This window comes from Coregonus lavaretus, assembly GCF_964263955.1.
Source record: "Coregonus lavaretus genome assembly, chromosome: 4".
NCBI classification, from domain to species: Eukaryota; Metazoa; Chordata; class Actinopteri; order Salmoniformes; family Salmonidae; genus Coregonus; species Coregonus lavaretus.
This window is the reverse complement of record NC_139991.1, coordinates 62,303,746-62,325,573: the sequence shown is the minus strand read 5'-3', so window position 1 is coordinate 62,325,573 and position 21,828 is coordinate 62,303,746. Positions and strand designations below refer to the sequence as shown.

The 21,828-nt window shown below is 43.6% G+C and overlaps 1 protein-coding gene across 1 annotated transcript in view; it reads left to right on the top strand.

Moving 5' to 3' along the window:
* The window catches only part of LOC311127504 (fibrinogen C domain-containing protein 1-B-like), a gene marked incomplete at its 3' end in the record, with an annotated part of 349,982 nt that overhangs the window by 113,397 nt on the left and 214,757 nt on the right, over window positions 1–21,828 (top strand). The window contains exon 6 of the mRNA XM_084159327.1: window positions 11,423–11,519. Within this exon, the coding sequence (XP_084015453.1) occupies window positions 11,423–11,519 (97 nt within the window). The remainder of the gene's footprint in view (window positions 1–11,422; window positions 11,520–21,828) is intronic.

Genomic DNA, 21,828 nt, shown 5'->3' with positions numbered 1-21,828 from the left:
GCAGATGCAGTCTTCCCAGCCTGGTGCAGGTCTACAATTTTGTTTCTGGTGTCCTTTGACAGCTCTTTGGTCTTGACCATAGTGGAGTTTGGAGTGTGACTGTTTGAGGTTGTGGACAGGTGTCTTTTATACTGATAACAAGTTCAAACAGGTGCCATTAATACAGGTAACGAGTGGAGGACAGAGGAGCCTCTTAAAGAAGAAGTTACAGGTCTGTGAGAGCCAGAAATCTTGCTTGTTTGTAGGTGACCAAATACTTATTTTCCACCATAATTTGCAAATTAATTCATTAAAAAGTCCTACAATGTGATTTTCTGGATTTTTTTTTCTCAATTTGTCTGTCATAGTTGACGTGTACCTATGATGAAAATGACAGGCCTCTCTCATCTTTTTAAGTGGAAGAACATGCACAATTGGTGGCTGACTAAATACTTTTTTCCCCCACTGTATATATGTTTTACTATACATTTTCGAGATGGACCTAATAAATGCTAGACAATCAGGGAGAATAGAAAATTCAAAACATTATGAATTTAGCAGTATTGATTTTGGGATTATGTTTGTGCAAACGATCACAGCATTAGCCCTCTAGTGGCCTCATGGGTGGAATGTTATTCATATTTTTTATAATTTCATAATGAATAAACATTACTTAAAAAAACCAGCTGAAAATCTAGTGTTTCTATTTCAAACGTTTTTTTTTTAATATTTCAGTCTTCTGTGATGTATATAAATTGTACTATTGGGATGCAATCTCAAAATGTAATACATTTCAACTACTATATCTGACATGGTACAGGTGTCTTCGTTTTTTAAGCCCATAACCATGTGTGTGAGGAGTATACTTTTGTTTAGAAGTAGAATTGTTGAAGACTACCAAGAAACACTCTGTGTGACCCTGATTTAGCCCACTGCTGTAAAAGGTTTAAACTGCAGAATCTTCTCTCAGCTCCATGGCAGAATATGTAGAATTGCAGAAATTTGCTCTAAAACTGAAAAAAATTATCTCATCTCCATGACAAAATGTTTATCTACACTGCCAAAATGTGGGCCTCTAAAACTTTCTCTAAAATTCAGCCGCAGGAATGGACCGACCACGCTCATTGCCACGCCCCCTGCCACACCTGCTGCCACACCCACCACCTACGCCCCTTTTTGATCCAGATAAAAACCCTGAGTATGTCTAATGTGTGTGCATTGAGTCAGTGCAGGAGAGTTAGTGCAAAAAAGTGTATGTGTGTGTGTTGGGGTGTCAGTGTAAGTATTGTATGTGTGAGTGTGTTGGTAGAGTCTAGTGTGTGTGCATAGAGTCAGTGCAAGAGATTTAGTGCAAAAAAGGGTTAATGCAGGTAGTCCGGGTAGCCATTGGATTAGCTATTTTGCAGTCTTGTTTAGCAGTCTTACGGCTTGGGGGTAAAAGCTGTTCAGGTTCCTTTTGGTTCCAGACTTGGAGCACTGATACCGCTTGCCGTGCGGTAGCAGGGAGAACTATGGCTTGGGTGGCTGGAGTCTTTGAACATTTTTCGGGCCTTCCTCTGACACCGCCTGGTATAGAGGTCATGGATGGCACAGAGCTACAGTGATGTACTGGGCCGTACTCACCACCCTCTGTAGCGATTTGCGGTCGGGTGCCTTGCAGTTGCCGTATCAATTTGTGATGCAGCCAGTCAAGATGCTCTCAATGGTGCAGCTGTATAACTTTTTGAGGATCTGAGGGCCCATGCCAAATCTTTTCAGCCTCCTGACGGGGAAGAGATGCTGTCGTGCCCTCTTTACAACTGTGTTGGTGTGTGAGGACCATGCTAATTCCTTAGTGATGTGGACACCGAGGAAGTTGAAGCTGTCGACCCACTCCATTACAGCCCCATCAATGTGGATGAGCACACACCCCTTAAGAGCCCCCCTGTGGATTGTTAGCGTGGCGGATGTGTTGTTGCTTACCCTCACCGCCTGGGGGCGGCCCACCAGGAAGTCCAGGATCCAGTTGCAGAGGGAGGTGTTCAGTCCCAGGGTCCTGAGCTTGGTGATGAGCTTGGAGGTGACTATGGTGTTGAATGCTGAGCTGTAGTCAATGAACAGCATTCTTACATAGGTATCCATTTTGTCCAGGTGGGTGAGGGCATTGTGGAGTGCAATAGAGATTGCGTCATATGTGGATCTGTTGGGGCGGTATATGAATTGGAGTGGGTTCAGGGTGTCTAGGATGATGGTGTTGATGTGAGACATGACCAGCCTTTCAAAGCATTTCATAGCATTTCATGGCTATAGATGTGAGTGCTAAGGGGCGATAGTCATTTAGGCAGGTTACCTTGGTGTTCTGGTGCACGGGGACTATTGTGGTCTGCATTAAACAAGTTGTTATTACAGACCGGGTTGGGGATAGGTTGAGAATGTCAGTGAAGACACTTGCCTGCTGGTCAACGCATGTTCTAAGTACGCGTCCTGGTATTCCGTCTGGCCTGCGGCATTGTGAATGTTAACCTGTTTAAAGGTCTTACTCACGTCAGCAACGGGGAGCGAGATCACACATTCATCCGGAACAGCTGGTTCTCTCATGCATGGTTCAGTGTTGCTTGCTTCGAAGCGAGCATGGAAGGCATTTAACTTGCGTCACTGGGCAGCTCGCGGCCCTTTTATAATCGGGGATAGTTTGCAAGCCCTGCCACATCCGTCGAGCATCAAAGCTGGCGTAAAATGATTCAATCTTAGTCCTGTATTGATGCTTTGCCTGTTTGATGGCTCGTCGGAGGTTGTAGCAGTATTTCTTCTAAATGTCTGGATTAGTGTACTGCTCCTTGAATGCAGCAGCTCTAGCCTTTAGCTCAGTGCGGATGTTGCCATGGTTTTTGGTTCGGGTATGTACGTACGGTCACCGTGGGAACGACATCGTTGATGCACTTTTAATGAAACCGAGACGCATAGACACGCCTGACGCGCTCAGTCCCGCATCTCCCATGTACTCATTTCACAAGCGTACTTACCCACGTTGGTGATTGAAGGATGAACAAGGAGATTTATCTGTGGATTCATTGTCGGAGTAGGGAAACACATGATTTTGTCCAAATTCAACATAGATCCAGCTAAAAAATAACCATATGCATTTCAGGTAAAATAACAACCTAATGTTTATCTCCCAGGACAAATTAGCTAGCAACAACAAGCTAGATACATGTCCATGAATGCTTCTTGTGTGTTTCGACCTGTGCCCAAATTAATATAGTTGGTTCACAGTTGGTTTTGATCGTGTCTGGTGGGGATAGACAAAATCAACATGCACACGATGGCACACGCAGACGCACACGTGTGGCCGGTTTGGTCAAGGTGTGATAGTTTATTTACATTCCCATCTTTTGTTTCTCAGGCTTAATTGGGAGTTTGTCATCTAATGACGCTGCTGCCAGTTTTGGTTGACATTTCCACCCTGAATGGTGTCACTTTGGTTGAAAATGCCAGGCCTAACTTAATTAGACGATAAAGGGCTCAAGACAACAAATCCCCACTTAGCAAAAAATCAGGATCAATCAGTATCAAATATGACATTATGAGTGAACTTCTCCCTGTGATTCTGAGAGTGAGTGAGAGAGCGCGAGGGAGAGAGACGAAGGAGAGAGGGCGAAGAGGGAGCGAGAGACAGGAGGGAGAAATAGGAGAGAAAGGGAGAGAAAGAGAGAAATAAAGAAAGAGAGAGGTAGAGCAAGAGAGAGATAATTACACAGAGAGAGCTGTATTAATATCATAGATTAGGCCTATTGACGCAGGTATTGTTTGCTTATCTGAAAGGCCTCCTTTTGTATTAAGCTAAATTATGCCATATAATCCAGTGCAGTGCATTTGACAGGCTACAGATTCTCTCATTTCAGGTCTATTGTGAATAAATTCTGATGGCATTTACCTGTATTGTGAGCTAGTGGCATAGTTAACTAACCTTCTAATTTCCTTGTGGCCTGTTTTGTTCACAATACACACTGTCCGAGAAAAAAATAATCTCTGGTGACCATTGTTGAGAATTGATAACGATAGTGTTATATTTCTGCAGGCGTTTACCTTTGAGAGCCGGGATGTTTGGCTTTGTCAAGCATTTAATAGAGCTACAAATAAATAATGAATCTCCAAAAACGTATGACCGGGAAACTGGATCAAGTCAGAACACGCAAAGCAACAAAAAAAAAAAAAGAAAGAAAGAAAGAAACAGCCCCTCGGTCATTACTTCCTCCTCTCTCCTATGTCTGAGTATAAAAAATAAAACATATTTTTGTCATTGTGTTGTTGTTATGACTGCTGTCTTTGAGGACAGCTCTGCTCTGTAGAGAGTTTGGAACACTTAGTCCTCATTCCACCTTTTAGTTTAAAATGGCTGCCGTCGGCTATGTGAAAGCTGTCCCACTGGGCACAGACTTCAATTCAACGTCCATTCGATGTTGGTTCAACATAATTTCATTGAAATTACCTTGGCCTGAAGTGGAACGAGTCCAGTTTCCCCAACAAACACACACTCTTGGATACACGCTTGCATGAAAAGCACACACACACACACACACGCTTGCACACAGACACACACAATCATACACACACTTCCTCTGCCCCCTTCGAACCCTCCACCACCTCCTAAGCCACCATCCAGCCAGAGACAGTAATGGTGTGTGAGGAGAAATGATCAGTGTCTGTGAGGGGCTCTGGGGATCACACACACCGCCACCAGGGTCAATAGGCAATTAAACCTGAGTGAGGAGGATAGGCCGATTTACTGAGCAGGAGACCCAAGCAGTGTGTGTGTCTGTTTGTGTGTGTATGTGTGCATGTGTTCAGGCAGGAAATCGGGCAGGCCACAACCACCCCAAGTGGTGTTAACCCTAATCTGTGGAGGCGCTAGCCAAGCTAATCGCTAATCTGGCTGGTGGAAAAACTGCAACTAGCAAAGTGGCTAAAGCTGGTTCAGACCAGGCACCAAGGACCTGTATAGGCTAAGTGACCAAGGTGATTAATAAGTAGAATTGAGTTGACAGACTAGGGAGTTTTGTTACAGAACATACAAGACAAGTAGTGCTAACAAAATGTCTAACCTGTCACGATTGTCGGATACAGAGAACCAAGGCGCAGCGTTGAAGGCAAACATACTTTTATTAGAATGAACACACGAACAAAAACAACAAACGATAACGTGACGTCCTCGGTTCTAACACAAACCTATACTGGAACAAGATCCCACAACCACTGTGGGAAAACAGCCTGTCTAAATGTGGTTCCCAATCAGAGACAACCAGCAACAGCTGACACTCGTTGCCTCTGATTGAGAACCACTCTGGCCAACATAGAAATTCAACAACTAGAATACCCAAAGGAAACTCACACCCTGGCTCAACATACAAGTGTCCCCAGAGCCAGGGCGTGACAGTACCCCCCCCTAAAGGCGCGGACTCCGGCCGCGCCAACCAAACACCACAGGGGAGGGACCGGGTGGGCACTCCACCTTGGCGGCGGATCCGGCTCCGGGCCTGATCCCCACTCCCTCTCCAACCCCCCAAAGTACCCCTGGTCCGGTCTGGCCCCGCTGGCCGGAGCTGGACTGCACACTGGTGGAGCGGATTGCTCTAGCTCCGGCGTGAAGCAGCTGACCGGTGCCGGACCAGGCACCAGTGGAACAGGCACGGGCCGTGCCGGACTAACGACGCACACCACTGGCTTGGTGTGGGGAACAGGCACGGGCCGTGCCGGACTGACGACGCACACCACTGGCTTGGTGTGGGGAGCAGGAGCGGGCCGGACCGGGCTGGCGACGCGCACCATTGGCTTGGTGCGGGGAGCAGGAGCGGGCCGGACCGGGCTGGCGACGCGCACCATTGGCTTGGTGCGGGGAGCAGGTGCGGACCGGGCTGGCGACGCGCACCATTGGCTTGGTGCGGGGAGCAGGAGCGGGCCGGACCGGGCTGGCGACGCGCACCATTGGCCTGGTGCGGGGAGCAGGAGCGGGCCGGACCGGGCTGACGAAGCGCACCACTGGCTTGGTGCGGAGAGCAGGAATGGACCGGACTGGACTGGCGACGCGCACCCCAGGCTTGGTGCGGGGAGCAGGGACAGACTGGACCGTACTGGGGACACACACCACTGGCCCTACGCAGGGATCTGGAACGGGCCGGACCGGACTGGTAACACACCCCAGTACCTCTCGCCGTGCCTCTACACCTTCCTTCCCCTCTTTGACCAGTGGCCCCGTAACCTGGCGGCCTCCTCTGCCAACCCACTGGGCCACTCTATCGCGGTCTCCTGCTGCCCCATCGTCCACGGCGTGAGCCCCCCCCTAAAAAAATTCTGGGCCTCTCTCCTACCTGTGGACCCGGTCTCCATATTTTTCGCCAGCCTCTCGCCCTTCTGCTTCCAAGTCAAGCCCCTCTCTTCCTCACACGGCTTGACCCAGTCGAGGAGGCGAAGGAGATCCGCTAGAGATCTCCCTGGCGATGGCTCCTGGACACGCTGCTTGGTCCAGTCTTGGTGGGATCTTCTGTCACGATCGTCGGGAACAGAGGACCAAGGCGCAGCGTTGAAGGTGAACATGCTTTATTTAATAGAATGATACCACGAACAAAACAACAAACGATATGTGCAGTCCTACGGTACAAACCAAAAGGAACAAGATCCCACCACCACTGTGGGAAAACAGCCTGTCTAAATGTTGTTCCCAATCAGAGACAACCAGCAACAGCTGACACTCGTTGCCTCTGATTGAGAACCACTCTGGCCAAAATAGAAATTCAACAACTAGAATACCCAAAGGAAACTCACACCCTGGCTCAACATACAAGTGTCCCCAGAGCCAGGGCGTGACATAACCAAGGTATATTATATTATTAACCCAATGCATTGATTTTCCCAAGGATAAAACAAATTAACATTCTTTACTAGGGTTGCAAAACTTTCCCGAAATTCCCAGGTTTTCCAGAAATCGGGGTTAGAGGATTCCGGATTTCGGGAATCAGGATGTATGGAATACCTGGGAATTTGGGGAAAGTTACTGGAATTGTACAACCCTATTCTTTACCAAGATTAGATGATTGGAATGTGAATGGAGTGAGTGAGAATGATAGCTCTTTGGAACTCATCCTCTGTTCTCACAATCTTCTAGATATTCCCTATTTCTACCTCCTTACATCGCGAAGTGCACATCTATATCTATCAGGTGCTTCCAGCCTTACTGTTTGGCTCTTTCTGAAACAAGATAACAGGTGTAAGACATACCTCCAAAAGAGAACTGCCAAAGGAATGAGATAGTCCCCTGTAGCTCAGTTGGTAGATCTTGACGCTTGCAACGCCAGGGTTGTGGGTTCGTTTCCCACGGGGGGCCAGTATGAAAATGTATGCACTCACTAACTGTAAGTCGCTCTGAATAAGAGCGTCTGCTAAATTACTAAAATGTAAATAATTTACTTATTATCAGCTAGAGAAAGTGTGTAAAAGAGCAAAAATCTCTCTGACAGAACTCAGCCATGTCGTTTAAGCTGCTATGGGGAAACGAATGGAGGGTGGTTTCTTTCTTTTGGCTGGATGTGATTGGTGTTTGATTTACAAGATAAGATTCATGGTCTCCTTGTTGCATTTTAAACCTTGTTGCTACCCTGCTGCCTCTGGGTTAGAGCTAACGGTAGTGACATTCAGAGAGAGAGAGAGAATGAGGCAAAAAAGGAGAGAGAGAGGCAGATGGAGAAAGAGGGAGAATGCAAGAGGAGAGAGGGAGAGAGAGAGAGGGGTAGACAAAGAGATAGGTAGAGTGAGAAGAGGCAAAAAAGGAGAGAGAGAGAGGGGAGGGAAGAGAGAAGGAGGGGGAGGGAGAGAGAGAGAGAGAGAGAGCGAGCGAGAGAGAGCAAGAGTATGTGAAAACAAAAGCCTCTCTCCATCGTATTCTAATACCTATCATCATTCAGGGCCTCCACTCAACTTTTCTCCTCCATTTTAGAGAGGGAGTGAGGGAGGAATGAGGAGAATGGAAGAGAGAGGTAGTTATGACACAAAGGATAATTTACTGAGATGGGTTTGGAACTACTGTGTTGCGTCTCCTGTTGTTGTGTTTGATTGTCTCTGTCTGGACCCAAAGGCCTTTACCACCTCTCCTACTAACAGAGGGAGAAAGGCCCCATGAAAAGTAAACAATCCTGACAATATGACTACTAGCGATTTTAGCAGAAAATATTTTCCTTGACCTTGAGTTTGAGTGTCTAAATTGCCAGCATGGTCATAGTAAACACACATTGAATTCAAACAAACAAATATGAATGGATCGGTGACACATCATCTGCTCTTAAATCACAAAAATCGTTTTCCCAGAACACTGCCTGTGTAGTCCAGCCCAGTACAGCTACTGTATGTAGTCTATCCCTCTATATAGGGTCTGAGAGGTAGCACTCAGTCAGTGTGTGTTTCAAACATTACATCCATGGTGTGTGTGTGTGTGTGTGTGTGTGTGTGTGTGTGTGTGTGTGTGTGTGTGTGTGTGTGTGTGTGTGTCACAGTCACGGTCAGCCCACTAACACCAGACCATAGCAAAATTACATCTATAAAGGGCAGAAACAAACCACATGGGAAGAGAACCCAGTAAATAACACAAGATAAATCAGTCCTATAGATGAACAGCTTGGAAAACTACAACTTTTTGTCTCTCACATATCCTCACAATATGGAAGGCTAGGCTACTGGCTGTAAGCCTACAAAACAAACAACATTTTTGACAAGATGCTGGCCTCATCTGCTCTGCTCCCCTGTTACTCCGCCCATTCAAACTAACCTCATTTTGATGAAGAAGATGAGGATGATGATGATGAAGAGAAGAACAATAATCGTAAATTGCTGGTTGATGAGAAACATGTCCTTAATCCGTATGCATTCTCTCAGCATATTGCTCTTGGTTGATATGGCAACACTACTCTCACACATTCTCTTGAATTAAGTATGACTTGCCCCGCAGCCAATTTTTCTAGGACTACACCCGCTCATGCTTGAGAAGCGTGCAAGCCTTTTTCCCCCGGGTTTGTTTGTATATTGTTGTATTTTACATTTGTGTGACTGTCCTTGTCTATCAGTGTTTTGTTACGTGTATGTTTTGGGTTTCTTGTGGACCCCACAGAGAGTAGCTGCTGCTTTTGAAAAAGCTAATAGGGATCGAAATTAACAAATAAACAATTGGTTGCACGCCTGCTTGTTGAGGCTATGCTTTTGCCCAGGGAGCGGTTCAAGGTATTTCCACCTGTTTCTGCCAGGGTTCTGTAAACTGATGGCAAAAGTGTCAGTTTGGGTAGGCTGTAGCTGGGTAGGCTGTAGTGCCCGTAGCCTTATTCACACAAAATCCTAATTTTGGATTGAGTTAATTTTGATTAGGATTTCTCGGTAGAAATTCATTTTTGTTTGTTTGTTTTGGTAAGTCATTTTTTCCTATTTTGCTGTAATAATAAGGCTTTTTTTTCCTACCACTGCTACCACTAGGCTTTGGCGGGTGTGGGTGGGTTGTTGGTGTGGAACAGAAACTGCATCGAATAATTGCTTGTGTCACTTTAACACAAACAGTACCTTTCAGATGAGTTTTTCACAGCGCTAGCACATTTCCCATTCTGTTCACCCACTGCTTGTGATGACTCGATCCCCTGCACAAAAAAATAAGTTGTTAAGACGTCCCGGGAACGTCAGGAGGTTGTGTTATGGTCCACTGGACGTCCTTAGGACATCCTGTGTTTGCTAGATATAAATATATTGTATATATTTGTTTTGTTTTTCATGCTGAAAGGTCTCTTTTATACAAAGCCTCACTATTTCCTCACACATCACTTCGCTTTATATAATTAATTTAATTTCATTCATAGTCACCCAGTCTTAGATTTAGGGTTATTGCATTATGAGAGAGAATCGTCCTCTCTTTCATAGCTTTTAATTAAGTATGCAGATTCCAGAGAGTTTTTATTCGAAGTTAATCAAGACTTAATGGATTATTCTTATTAGCTTCTGAAAAAATTGCCTTTTCAGAGGGAAGAGTGTGTGCATTATTCATTGGTGAGAGCTGAAGAATGTATGACTGAGAGAAGATAACTTAATGGTGTTCTTGACTTAGATACAGTTGAAGTCAGAAGTTTACATACACCTTAGCCAAATACATTTAAACTCAGTTTTTCACAATTCCTGACATTTAATCCTGTTTTAGGTCAGTTAGGATCACCACTTTATTTTAAGAATGTGAAATGTCAGAATAATAGTAGAGAGAATTATTTATTTAAGCTTTTATTTCTTTCATCACATTCCCAGTGGGTCAGAAGTTTACATACACTCAATTAGTATTTGGTAGCATTGTCTTTAAATTGTTTAACTTGGGTCAAACGTTTCGGGTAGCCTTTCACAAGCTTCCCACAATAAGTTGGGTGAATTTTGGCCCATTCCTCCTGACAGAGCTGGTGTAACTGAGTCAGGTTTGTAGGCCTCCTTGCTCGCACACACTTTTTCAGTTATGCCCCCACATCTTCTATAGGATTGAGGTCAGGGCTTTGTGATGGCCACTCCATTACCTTAACTTTGTTGTCCTTAAGCCATTTTGCCACAAATTTGGAAGTATGCTTGGGGTTATTGTCCATTTGGAAGACCCATTTGCGACCAATCTTTAACTTCCTGACTGTTGTCTTGAGATGTTGCTTCAATATATCCCATCATTTTCCTTCCTCATGATGCCATATATTATGTGAAGTGCACCAGTCCCTCCTGCAGCAACGCACCCCCACAGCATGATGCTGCCGCCCCTGTGCTTCACGGTTGGGATGGTGTGCTTCGGCTTTCCTCCAAACATAACAATGGTCATTATGGCCAAACAGTTCTATTTTTGTTTCATCAGACCAGAGGACATTTCTCCAAAAAGTATGATCTTTGTCCCCCATGTGCAGTTGCAAACCTATTGACTCAAATGATGTCAATTAGCCTATCAGAAGCTTCTAAAGCCATGACATCATTTTCTGGAATTTTCCAAGCTGTTTAAAGGCACAGTCAACTTAGTGTATGTAAACTTCTGACCCACTGGAATTGTGTTACAGTGAATTATAAGTGAAATAATCTGTCTGTAAACAATTGTTGGAAAAATTACTTGTGTCATGCACAAACTAGATGTCCTTACCGACTTGCCAAAACTATAGTTTGTTAACAAGAAATGTGTGGAGTGGTTGAAAAACGAGTTTTAATGACTCCAACCTAAGTGTATGTAAACTTCCGACTTCAACTGTACATGATCTGTGCACTTTTCACTGTGACTCATCTTACTACTGGAAAGATACAGCAGTTAGGAAGTGTATCGCTGCTGACCCCAGGCCAGCCCCGTCCTCCAAACGTTGAGCTCTAACACCTGTATGACCTGTGTCTGTTGTTCTATAGCCTTGACCTCTAACCCCTGGCCTTTGTCTGTGTTCTCCAGGTGATTCAGCGCAGGGAAGATGGCTCGGTCAACTTCTTCAGAGGATGGGACTCCTACCGTGAGGGATTTGGCAAGATCACTGGAGAACACTGGCTAGGTAAGTGTGTGTATGTGTGTGTGTCTTATTTGTGAGTGCACGATCAAGAAGCACCTTGGCCCAGTTGTTGGTTCCAGGACCATTTGCAAGTGTGGGATAATGGTTTGAGTGCTGGTCAAATACTCAGGACCATCAGGGTAAATGTCAGCATGGCCTTATAGACGAGACGTAACATAGTAAAAGTAAATCCAGGACACTCAAATGAGTATGACATGTTACATTTGGTATTGTTACATAAGACAGATGGTTACTTAATGTTGGTCGGGGTGGATGGGTGGACGTATAATGTGAACGTCTAGCAACCCAAAGGTTGCATATTTGAATATCATCATGGACAACTGTAGCATTTTACCTAATTAGCAACTTTTCAACTACTTACTAATTTTTTGCTACTTTGCAACCACTTAACCTGTTAGCTAACCCTTCCCCTAACCCTAACCTTAACCCTTTTATCTAACCCTTCCCCTAACCTTAACCCTTTAACCTAACTCTAAACTTAACCCTAACCCCTAACCCCTAGTCTAGCTAATGTTAGCCAGCTAACTAACCTTAGCAACCTAGCCACCTAGCTACATTTTGTTACATATCATACAATTTACAAATTCATAACATATTGTAGATTTTGCAAATTCGTAACATATAATACGAATTGTAATTCGTAACATATCATACAAAATGGGTGATGGACATCCACAAATGAATACATACCATAAGAAATATCATATTTCATATCATACTAAATGGAGTGTCTGCAGTTTTACCTACAGAATAATACAAAATACTCTGAGACCAGGTTGTAAATTTAACCACAAATACAGCAGGTCACTGTGAGAGCACTACAGAGTAGTCTTCCTCTTCCTCATTCAGAGAGGGTAGTTGACTTCTTAGCCACCATCATTAGCTACCCCTCGGGCCAAACATGAAATATACAATGGTGTACAGGCTCGAAAGTGCTTTACTAGCTGCTCCACTTTCTCCCTTCTCTCTCTCTCTCTCTCTCTCTCTCTCTCTCTCTCTCTCTCTCTCTCTCTCTCTCTCTCTCTCTCTCTCTCTCTCTCTCTCTCTCTCTCTCTCTCTCTCTCTCTCTCTCTCTCTCTCTCTCTCTCTCTCTCTCTCTCTCTCTCTCTCTCTCTCTCTCTCTCTCTCTCTCTCTCTCTCTCTCTCTCTCTCTCTCTCTCTCTCTCTCTCTCTCTCTCTCTCTCTCTCTCTCTCTCTCACGCTCTCTCGCTCTAATGCTCTATATTATATTCTCATCATTTGTGACCGACCTGCTCGATTTGGTCTTATGTAGCAAAATGTGAAATTGTGTTTTTTTTCCATTGGATAAAAGTAGAGACTCAGAGCTAGAAAATGGTATAGCATATGCTACAGTTGAGGAACAATGGGAAAGTAATTCTGCTTTGAAAGTTGATAAACTTGTAACCACACTTTTAAGAAATGGCCCTTGTATGTTTTGGTACACCTACTGGAGAGTTCTTCTTTGTCTACACCCGTTCAGCATCGTTCACACCCTCTTAAGCCTTAGCCCCATCCATCTCTTTAAGGATTCACATGTGAGGCCATTTGCTAAACAGAATGAGTACGGTAGTGTACTAAAAAACCAAAGATTTCAAGACTAAAGGCTGGTTTATATTACATCTATTGACATGTCTGTAGACAGTTGTCACAGTGACATCATGAACATTATTGGTGGGGGGGGGGGGGGGGGGGGGGTTTGGGGGGGGGTGGACTTTTACCCCTTTTTCGTGATATCCAATTGGTAGTTACAGTCTTGTCCCATTGCTGCAACTCCCCTACAGACTCGGGAGATGCGAAGGTTGAGAGCCATGCATCCTCCGAAACATGACCCTGCCAAGCGGCACGGCTTCTTGACACACTGCTCGCTTAACCTGGCCCGCCACAAGGAGTCGTTAGAGTGCGATGGGACAAGGAAACCCGGCCGGCCAAACCCTCCCCTAACCCGGACGATGCTGGGCCAATTGTGCGCCGCCTCATAAGTCTCCCGGTCTCACCCGGTTCTGTATTGACACCTCAAGCACTGCAATGCAGTGCCTTAGACCGCTGCACCACTCGGGAGGCCAACATTCTATTGTCGTGCGACATCAAACTTGTCATTGTTGTTATGAAAAAGTATAAATATAAAAATGACAGGCTGCATGACATCAGCAGCCTGGTCGTCCAAAATAGCATAACTGGTGTATTTTAACACTAATAAACCCATCCGTTTAAAAATGAATTTAGCATATGTCAATCTAGCAAACCAGGCAACTAAAAGCATTTTTCAAAACAATGTTTTGGTTTGTTTCTAGCTTGTTAGCTAGCAAGCTAATGTTAAGTTAGCTGGCTAGCCAGTTCAAATAACAACCATATCATATACAGTAGCTGACAACATCTTAACTTTAGGTAATTTGTATACATTATTACCGGAAAATAAACTCACAACAAAATCATTATTTACAAGTTAATGGCGAGCTAATTACATAAAATAGCTTATGGTTGTGAGTGTGATGAAATAAAAGCAGGGCATTCTACCGGAGGATTTTAGAACTTGGACACTGTCTCATTGTCCTAACATTATATCTTAATTTGACTTTGGTGCAGGTAATGTTGTTCTTCACATTACCATCTCTGGTAAACACATACTATATCAAATAAAATCCAAGTTTATTTGTCACATGCACAGGATACAGATGGTGTAAACGGTACAGTGAAATGGTTACTTGCATAGTGGAATATTTTGTTTAGATATGTAGCTAGCTAGCTAGCTAAACAATGAACCATAATCCCCACTCATAACTTTACTACCTTGCATGAATCTGCTGGTAGCTAAAACTAACCAACTAGGTTCAATGTTAACCAGCTAGCTAACATTAGGCTATAACTAGCAATGCAAATGGCTCTGAGATACGAATAATATTACTACACAGATCATACATGTAACTTTAGCTAGTGAGCCAGCCAGCTAACATTAGCTAGCTAGCTGACAGTACGCTATAACTTGCAATCAGAACAACTTTCTGAAAATGTAGCTAACTAGACTCTCTTACTCGAATACATGGATGAATACTTATCCTTCTCTAGCACGGACGCCATGGTTGCCCTTAGTTTGAAGATGTAATCCGGAGACAGGTGTTTTATACAACAGCATTCTGTGTGTTCTCTTTTTGACTCTATCATACTCTGCTTCCACCGGACATTCCACTGTTCTTTAAACTCGGTCCTCCAGAAAGTGGAGAGCATCTTTCAAAAAAGCCACTTTAGAAAGGATTACCTATACATACTGAGCAGCTCATGTTATAGACAGAAGCGTGCTACATGGCAGACCAATCCAAACTCATCTCTCATCATGTCCAGCCCAGCCATTATCTCAGCCAATCATGGCTAGTGGGAAGGTTCCTGTGTTTTTCCGTGGCTAAACAATCTAGGCTCGTAATTTAATTTTTATATTCGTATTTACAGATGGCATACAAGTTTGTCATAGAGGCACATGAAAGTTCACATGTTCCAGAAGGCATTCCTGCCAAAAAATGCATTTTAATAAAAAATACATGTTTATATATAGTACCAGTACTTGATTTTTGGGGGGTTTGTATCATTTGATTTACACAACATGCCTACCACTGTGAAGATGCAAAATATTTTTGTTTTTGACAGACATAAGACAAAAAAAACAGAAAACTTGAGCGTGCATAACTATTAACTCCCCCAAAGTCAATACATTGTAAAGCCATCTTTTGCAGCAATTACAGCTGCAATTCTCTTGGGGTATGTCTCTATAAGCTTGGCACATATAGCCACTGTGATTTTTGCCCTTTCTTCAAGGCAAACCTGCTCCAGCTCCTTCAAGTTGGATAGGTTCCGCTGGTGTACAGCAATCTTTAAGTCATACCACAGATTCTCAATTGGATTGAGGTCTGGGCCTTGACTAGGCCATTCCAAGACATATAAATGTTTCCCGTTAAACCACTCAAGTGATGCTTTAGCAGTATGCTTAGGGTCATTGTACTGCTGGAAGGTGAACCTCCGCCCCAGTCTCAAATCTCTGGAAGACTGAAACAGGTTTCCCTCAAGAATTTCCCTGTATTTTGCGACATCCATCATTCCTTTAATTCTGACCAGTTTCCCAGTCCCTGCCGATGAAAAACATCCCCAAAGCATGATGCTGCCACCACCATGCTTCACTGTGGGGATGGTGTTCTCTGGGTTATGAGAGGTGTTGGGTTTGTGCCAGACATAGTGTTTTCCTTGATGGCCAAAAAGCTCATTTTTAGTGTCATCTGACCAGAGTACCTTCTTCCATATGTTTGGGGAGTCTCCCACATGGCTTTTGGCGAACACCAAACGTGTTTTCTTATTTTCTTCTTTAAGCAATGGCTTTTTTTCTGGCCACTCTTCCATAAAGCCCAGCTCTGTGGAGTGTACGGCTTAAAGTGGTCCTATGGACAGATAATCCAATATTCGCTGTGGAGCTTTGCAGCTCCTTCATGGTTATCTTTGGTCTCTTTGTTGCCTCTCTGATTAATGCCCTCCTTGCCTGGTCCGTGAGTTTTGGTGGGCGGCCCTCTCTTGGCAGGTTTGTTGTGGTGCCATATTCTTTCCATTTTTGTATAATGGATTTAATTGTGCTCCGTGGGATGTTCAATGTTTCTGATATTTTTTAAAAACCCAACCCTGATCGATACTTCTCCACAACTTTGTCCCTGGCCTGTTTGGAGAGCTCCTTGGTCTTCATGGTACCACTTGCTTGGTGGTGCCCCTTGCTTAGTGGTGTTGCAGACTCTGGGGCCTTTCAGAACAGGTGTATATATACTGAGATCATGTGACAGATCATGTGACACTTAGATTGCACACAGGTGGACTTTATTTAACTAATTATGTGACTTCTGAAGGTACTTCTGAAGGTAATTGGTTGCACCAGATCTTATTTAGGGGCTTCATAGCAAAGGGGGTGAATACATAAACTAAACATTATTAATTGTTTAGAATTTATTTAAACAAGTTATTTTTTTAAATTTCCCTTCACCAATTTGGACTATTGTGTGTATGTGCATTACATGAATTTAAAATCCAAATCCATTTAAATTACAGGTTGTAATGCAACAAAATAGGAAAAATGCCAAGGGGGATGAATACTTTTTCAAGGCACTGTATCTTCTTGCTATCTCTCTCTATTCCTGTATTTTGTACATGAAGATTTAGTGTGCCTGTTCTTGGAGTTTCAGCTGTGTGCTTACAGATCTAGTGGTGTGTACTTTTTTTGTAGTTTCAGTAGTTTGTTCTGTAGAGGTAGCATATATTGTTGTTGTCCTATATGAGCAGTACTGATGTGTGTTCTGCTCTTGTATCTGCTCTAGTAGAAGGGCAATTCCATGGTAACCGAATGACAGTTTGTGCTATTTGTACCATCATTCTGTTACCAAATGTTGTATCTGCACTGTTCTTCAAGTACATGTGTTTATGTAAAATATTCAGTGGAAATTGTTAAAAGTTGTCCTTATGCATAGAGTTATTTGGTTTGTTTAACTTTGCAATCATTGTTTTTTGTTTGGCATACATTTTAAAGTGCTAAATCTTAGTCTCAGTATAATTGTGCTACTGTGGAATTGCCCAGTAGTAGTAGTGTGTACTATAGTCTGCCCGTGTAGTGGTAAGACCATTGTTCTTGTATCCACTCTGCCTGTGTAGATAGGTGATTCTGTGGGTATCAAATCAAATCAAATCAAATCAAATTTTATTGGTCACATGCGCCGAATACAACAGGTGCAGACATTACAGTGAAATGCTTACTTACAGCCCTTAACCAACAGTGCATTTATTTTAAACAAAAAAAGTAAAAATAAAACAACAACAAAAAAAAAGTGTTGAGAAAAAAAAGAGCAGAAGTAAAATAAAGTGACAGTAGGGAGGCTATATATACAGGGGGGTACCGTTGCAGAGTCAATGTGCGGGGGCACCGGCTAGTTGAGGTAGTTGAGGTAATATGTACATGTGGGTAGAGTTAAAGTGACTATGCATAAATACTTAACAGAGTAGCAGCAGCGTAAAAAGGATGGGGTGGGGGGGCAGTGCAAATAGTCCGGGTAGCCATGATTAGCTGTTCAGGAGTCTTATGGCTTGGGGGTAGAAGCTGTTGAGAAGTCTTTTGGACCTAGACTTGGCACTCCGGTACCGCTTGCCGTGCGGTAGCAGAGAGAACAGTCTATGACTAGGGTGGCTGGAGTCTTTGACAATTTTGAGGGCCTTCCTCTGACACCGCCTGGTATAGAGGTCCTGGATGGCAGGAAGCTTTGCCCCAGTGATGTACTGGGCCGTACGCACTACCCTCTGTAGTGCCTTGCAGTCGGAGGCCAAGCAGTTGCCATACCAGGCGGTGATGCAACCAGTCAGGATGCTCTCGATGGTGCAGCTGTAGAATTTTTTGAGGATCTGAGGACCCATGCCAAATCTTTTTAGTCTCCTGAGGGGGAATAGGCTTTGTCGTGCCCTCTTCACGACTGTCTTGGTGTGTTTGGACCATGATAGTTCGTTGGTGATGTGGACACCAAGGAACTTGAAGCTCTCAACCTGTTCCACTACAGCCCCGTCGATGAGAATGGGGGTGTGCTCAGTCCTCTTTTTTTTCCTGTAGTCCACAATCATCTGCAGTGTGTTTGGCTGTAATGTGATGTCTCTGCTTCCGACTGCAGTAGAATAGGTCAACCCATCTCATGCTGCGCCTAGTTAAAGATAAACTAATGGCCGCAGAGGGAACACAGGAAGAATAGCAGTGTTTTTCGTCCCTCTCTCCCTGGTCGTCCCTCGCTGCAACTAAAAATATAACCATGGCGCAGATTGCTGTGTTAATGGCTTTACTTGCCACTCGCCGTGTGACGGGTGGGGGACATTTGGAGCGCCATCATTGAGCTGTTAGACCCCCTGAGTGGTGTAAGTACATGTGATTACAGGATGTGTGTGTGTGTGCGCGTAGGTGCGTGCGTGCACGCGTGTGTGTTTGCTGGGTGGTGGACATTATTCAAATACAAGTGATTTGCGATAACAGGCCTGTCTGTTTGTGTCAGAACACTGAGATTGAAGAGCACTCCAAAAACCACGAGGAGAGCGGGCAGGGAGGATTGAGGGATGGGGGAAAGAGGGAGAGATAGAGATAGAGAGAGAGAGAGCATTCTGGGCACAGCGGGGTCGGGGAAACATTGATAACCTCTTATAGCCAGAAGGCATGGCCCTCCCCTCTCTTCCTGGTCTTGTCCTTCTCTTTACCTGTCTTTAATGTTGTAGTTGTGGTAGTCAACTAATGGTCTGTAGGCTGGCAGTGCCTCTTTTTAAAATATGCTAATTTCAGTTTACAGGTATATTAAACACTGTAGGCATGGAAGACAATCAGGCAACTTGCCCGTTTTCTCACTTAACTCAACATTCTTCTTTGTAGTTTCTCTCTCTGCTTTCTCTTCCATCCCCCACCCAACCTCTCTCTCTCTCTCTCTCTCTCTCTCTCTCTCTCTCTCTTTCTCGCTGTCCCTCTCTTTCTCTATCTCTCCCTCTATCTCTGTCTCTCCCTCTGTCTCTTTTTTCTCTTTCTCTCTCTCTCTCTCTCTCTCTCTCTCTCTCTCTCTCTCTCTCTCTGTCTCTGTCTCTGTCTCTGTCTCTGCTTTCTCTTCCACTGCCCCGTCTCTCAATTTCAATTTCAATTCAATTTAAGGGCTTTATTGGCATGGGAAACATATGTTAACATTGCCAAAGCAAGTGAAGTAGATAGTAAATAAAAGTGAAATAAACATTAACAGTAAACATTACACTCAGAAGTTCAAAAGAATAAAGGCATTTCAAATGTCATATTATGTATATATACACTGTTGTAACAATGTGCAAATAGTTTAAGTACAAATGGGAAAATAAATAAACACAAATATGGGTTGTATTTACAATGGTGTTTGTTCTTCACTGGTTGCCCTTTTCTTGTGGCAACAGGTCACAAATATTGCTGCTGTGATGGCACACTGTGGTTTTTCACCCAGTAGATAAGGGAGTTCATCAAAATTGGGTTTGTTTTCAAATTCTTTGTGGATCTCTGTAATCTGAGGGAAATATGTGTCTCTAATATGGGTGTACATTTGGCAGGATGTTAGGAAGTGCAGCTCAGTTTCCACCTCATTTTGTGTGCAGTGTGCACATAGCCTGTCTTCTCTTGAGAGCCAGGTCTGCCTACGACGGCCTTTCTCAATAGCAAGGCTACGCTCACTGAGTCTGTACATAGTCAAAGTTTTCCTTAAGTTTGGGTCAGTCACAGTGGTCAGGTATTCTGCCACTGTGTACTCTCTGTTTAGGGCCAAATAGCATTCACGTTTGCTCTGTTTTTTTTGTTAATTCTTTCCAATGTGTCAAGTAATTCTCTTTTTGTTTTCTCATGATTTGGTTGGGTCTAATTGTGGTGTTTTTGTACTGGGGCTCTGTGGGGTCTGTTTGTGTTTGTGAACAGAGCCCCAGGACCAGCTTACTTAGGGGACTCTTCTCCAAGTTCATCTCTCTGTAGGTGATGGCTTTGTTATGGAAGGTTTGGGAATAGCTTCCTTTTAAGTGGTTATAGAATTTAACGGCTCATTTCTGGATTTTGATAATTAGCAGGTATCGGCCTAATTCTGCTCTGCATGCATTATTTGGTGTTTTTCGTTGTACACTGAGGATATTTTTGCTGAATTCTGCATGCAGAATCTCAATTTGGTGTTTGTCCCAATTTGTGAATTTTTGGTTGGTGAGTGGACCCCAGACCTCACAACCATGAAGAGCAATGGGTTCTATAACTGATTAAAGTATTTTTAGCCAGATCCTAATTGGTATGTCAAAATGTATGTTCCTTTTGATGGCGTAGAAGACCCTTCTGCACTTGTCTCTCAGATCGTTCACAGCTGTGTCTAGATTGAATTTGTATTTGTGGTCCTGGCAACTGGACCTTTTTTGGAACACCATTATTTTTGTCTTACTGAGATTTACTGTCAGGGCCCAGGTCTGACCGAAACTGTGCAGAAGATCTCGGTGCTGCTGTAGGCCATCCTTGGTTGGTGACAGAAGCACCAGATAATCAGCAAACAGTACACATTTGACTCAGATTCTAGTATGGTGAGGCCGGGTGCTGCAGATTGTTCTAGTGCCCTCGCCAATTCTTTGATATATATGTTGAAGAGGGTGGGGCTTAAACTGCATCCCTGTCTCACCCCACGGCCCTGAGGAAAGAAATGTGTGTGTTTTTTGACAATATTAACTGCACACTTGTTGTTTGTGTACATGGATTTTATAATGTTGTATGTTTTTCCCCCAATCCCACTTTCCATCAATTTGTATAGCAGACCCTCATGTCAAATTGAGTCAAAAGCTTTTTGGGAATCAACAAAGCATGAGAAGACTTTGCCTTTATATTGGTTTGTTTGTTTGTCAATTAGGGTGTGCAGCGTGAATACGTAGTCTGTCGTACAGTAATTTGGTACAAAGCCAATTTCACATTTGCTCAGTACATTGTTTTCACTGAGGAAATGTATGAGTCTGCTGTTAATGATAATGCAGAAGATTTTCCCAAAGTTGCTGTTGACGCGTATCCCATGGTAGTTATTGGGGTCAAATTTGTGGTGATCAGTCCTTGGTGCCAAATATTGGGGAAAATGCCAGAGCTAAGGATGATGTTAAAGAGTTTAAGTATAGCCAATTGTAATTTGTGGTCTGTATATTGTATCATTTAATTGACGATACCATCAACACCACAGGCCTTTTTGGGTTGGAGGGTTTGTATTTTGTCCTGTAGTTCATGCAATGTAAGTGGAGAATCCAGTGGGTTCTGGTAGTCTTTAATAGTTGATTCTAAGATTTGCATTTGTGTATTTTTTTGTTGCTGTTTGTTCTTGTTCTGTTATAGGGCCAAAAAGATGGTTGGATAGGTTTCTCAATTTCTTTCTTAGGTTTTTGCATTCTTCATCAATCCATTTGTCACCGTTGTTACTTTTCTTCGGTTTTCTGTTCGAAATTTTTTGATTTGATAGGGAAGCTGAAAGGTTAAATACACTGTTTAGTTTTCTACTGCCAAGTTTACACCTTCACTATTACAGTGGAACGTTTTGTCCAGGAAGTTGTGTAAAAGGGATTGAATTTGTTCTTTCCTAATTGTTTTTTTGGTAGCATTTCTTTATATTATTCAGTTCCTTTGGCTTTGATACCTCATGATTGAGTATTGCTCTGTTCAAGTAGACTGTGATTTTGATGTGGTCTGATAGGGGTGGCAGTGGGCTGACTGTGAACGCTCTGAGAGACTCTGGGTTGAGGTCAGTGA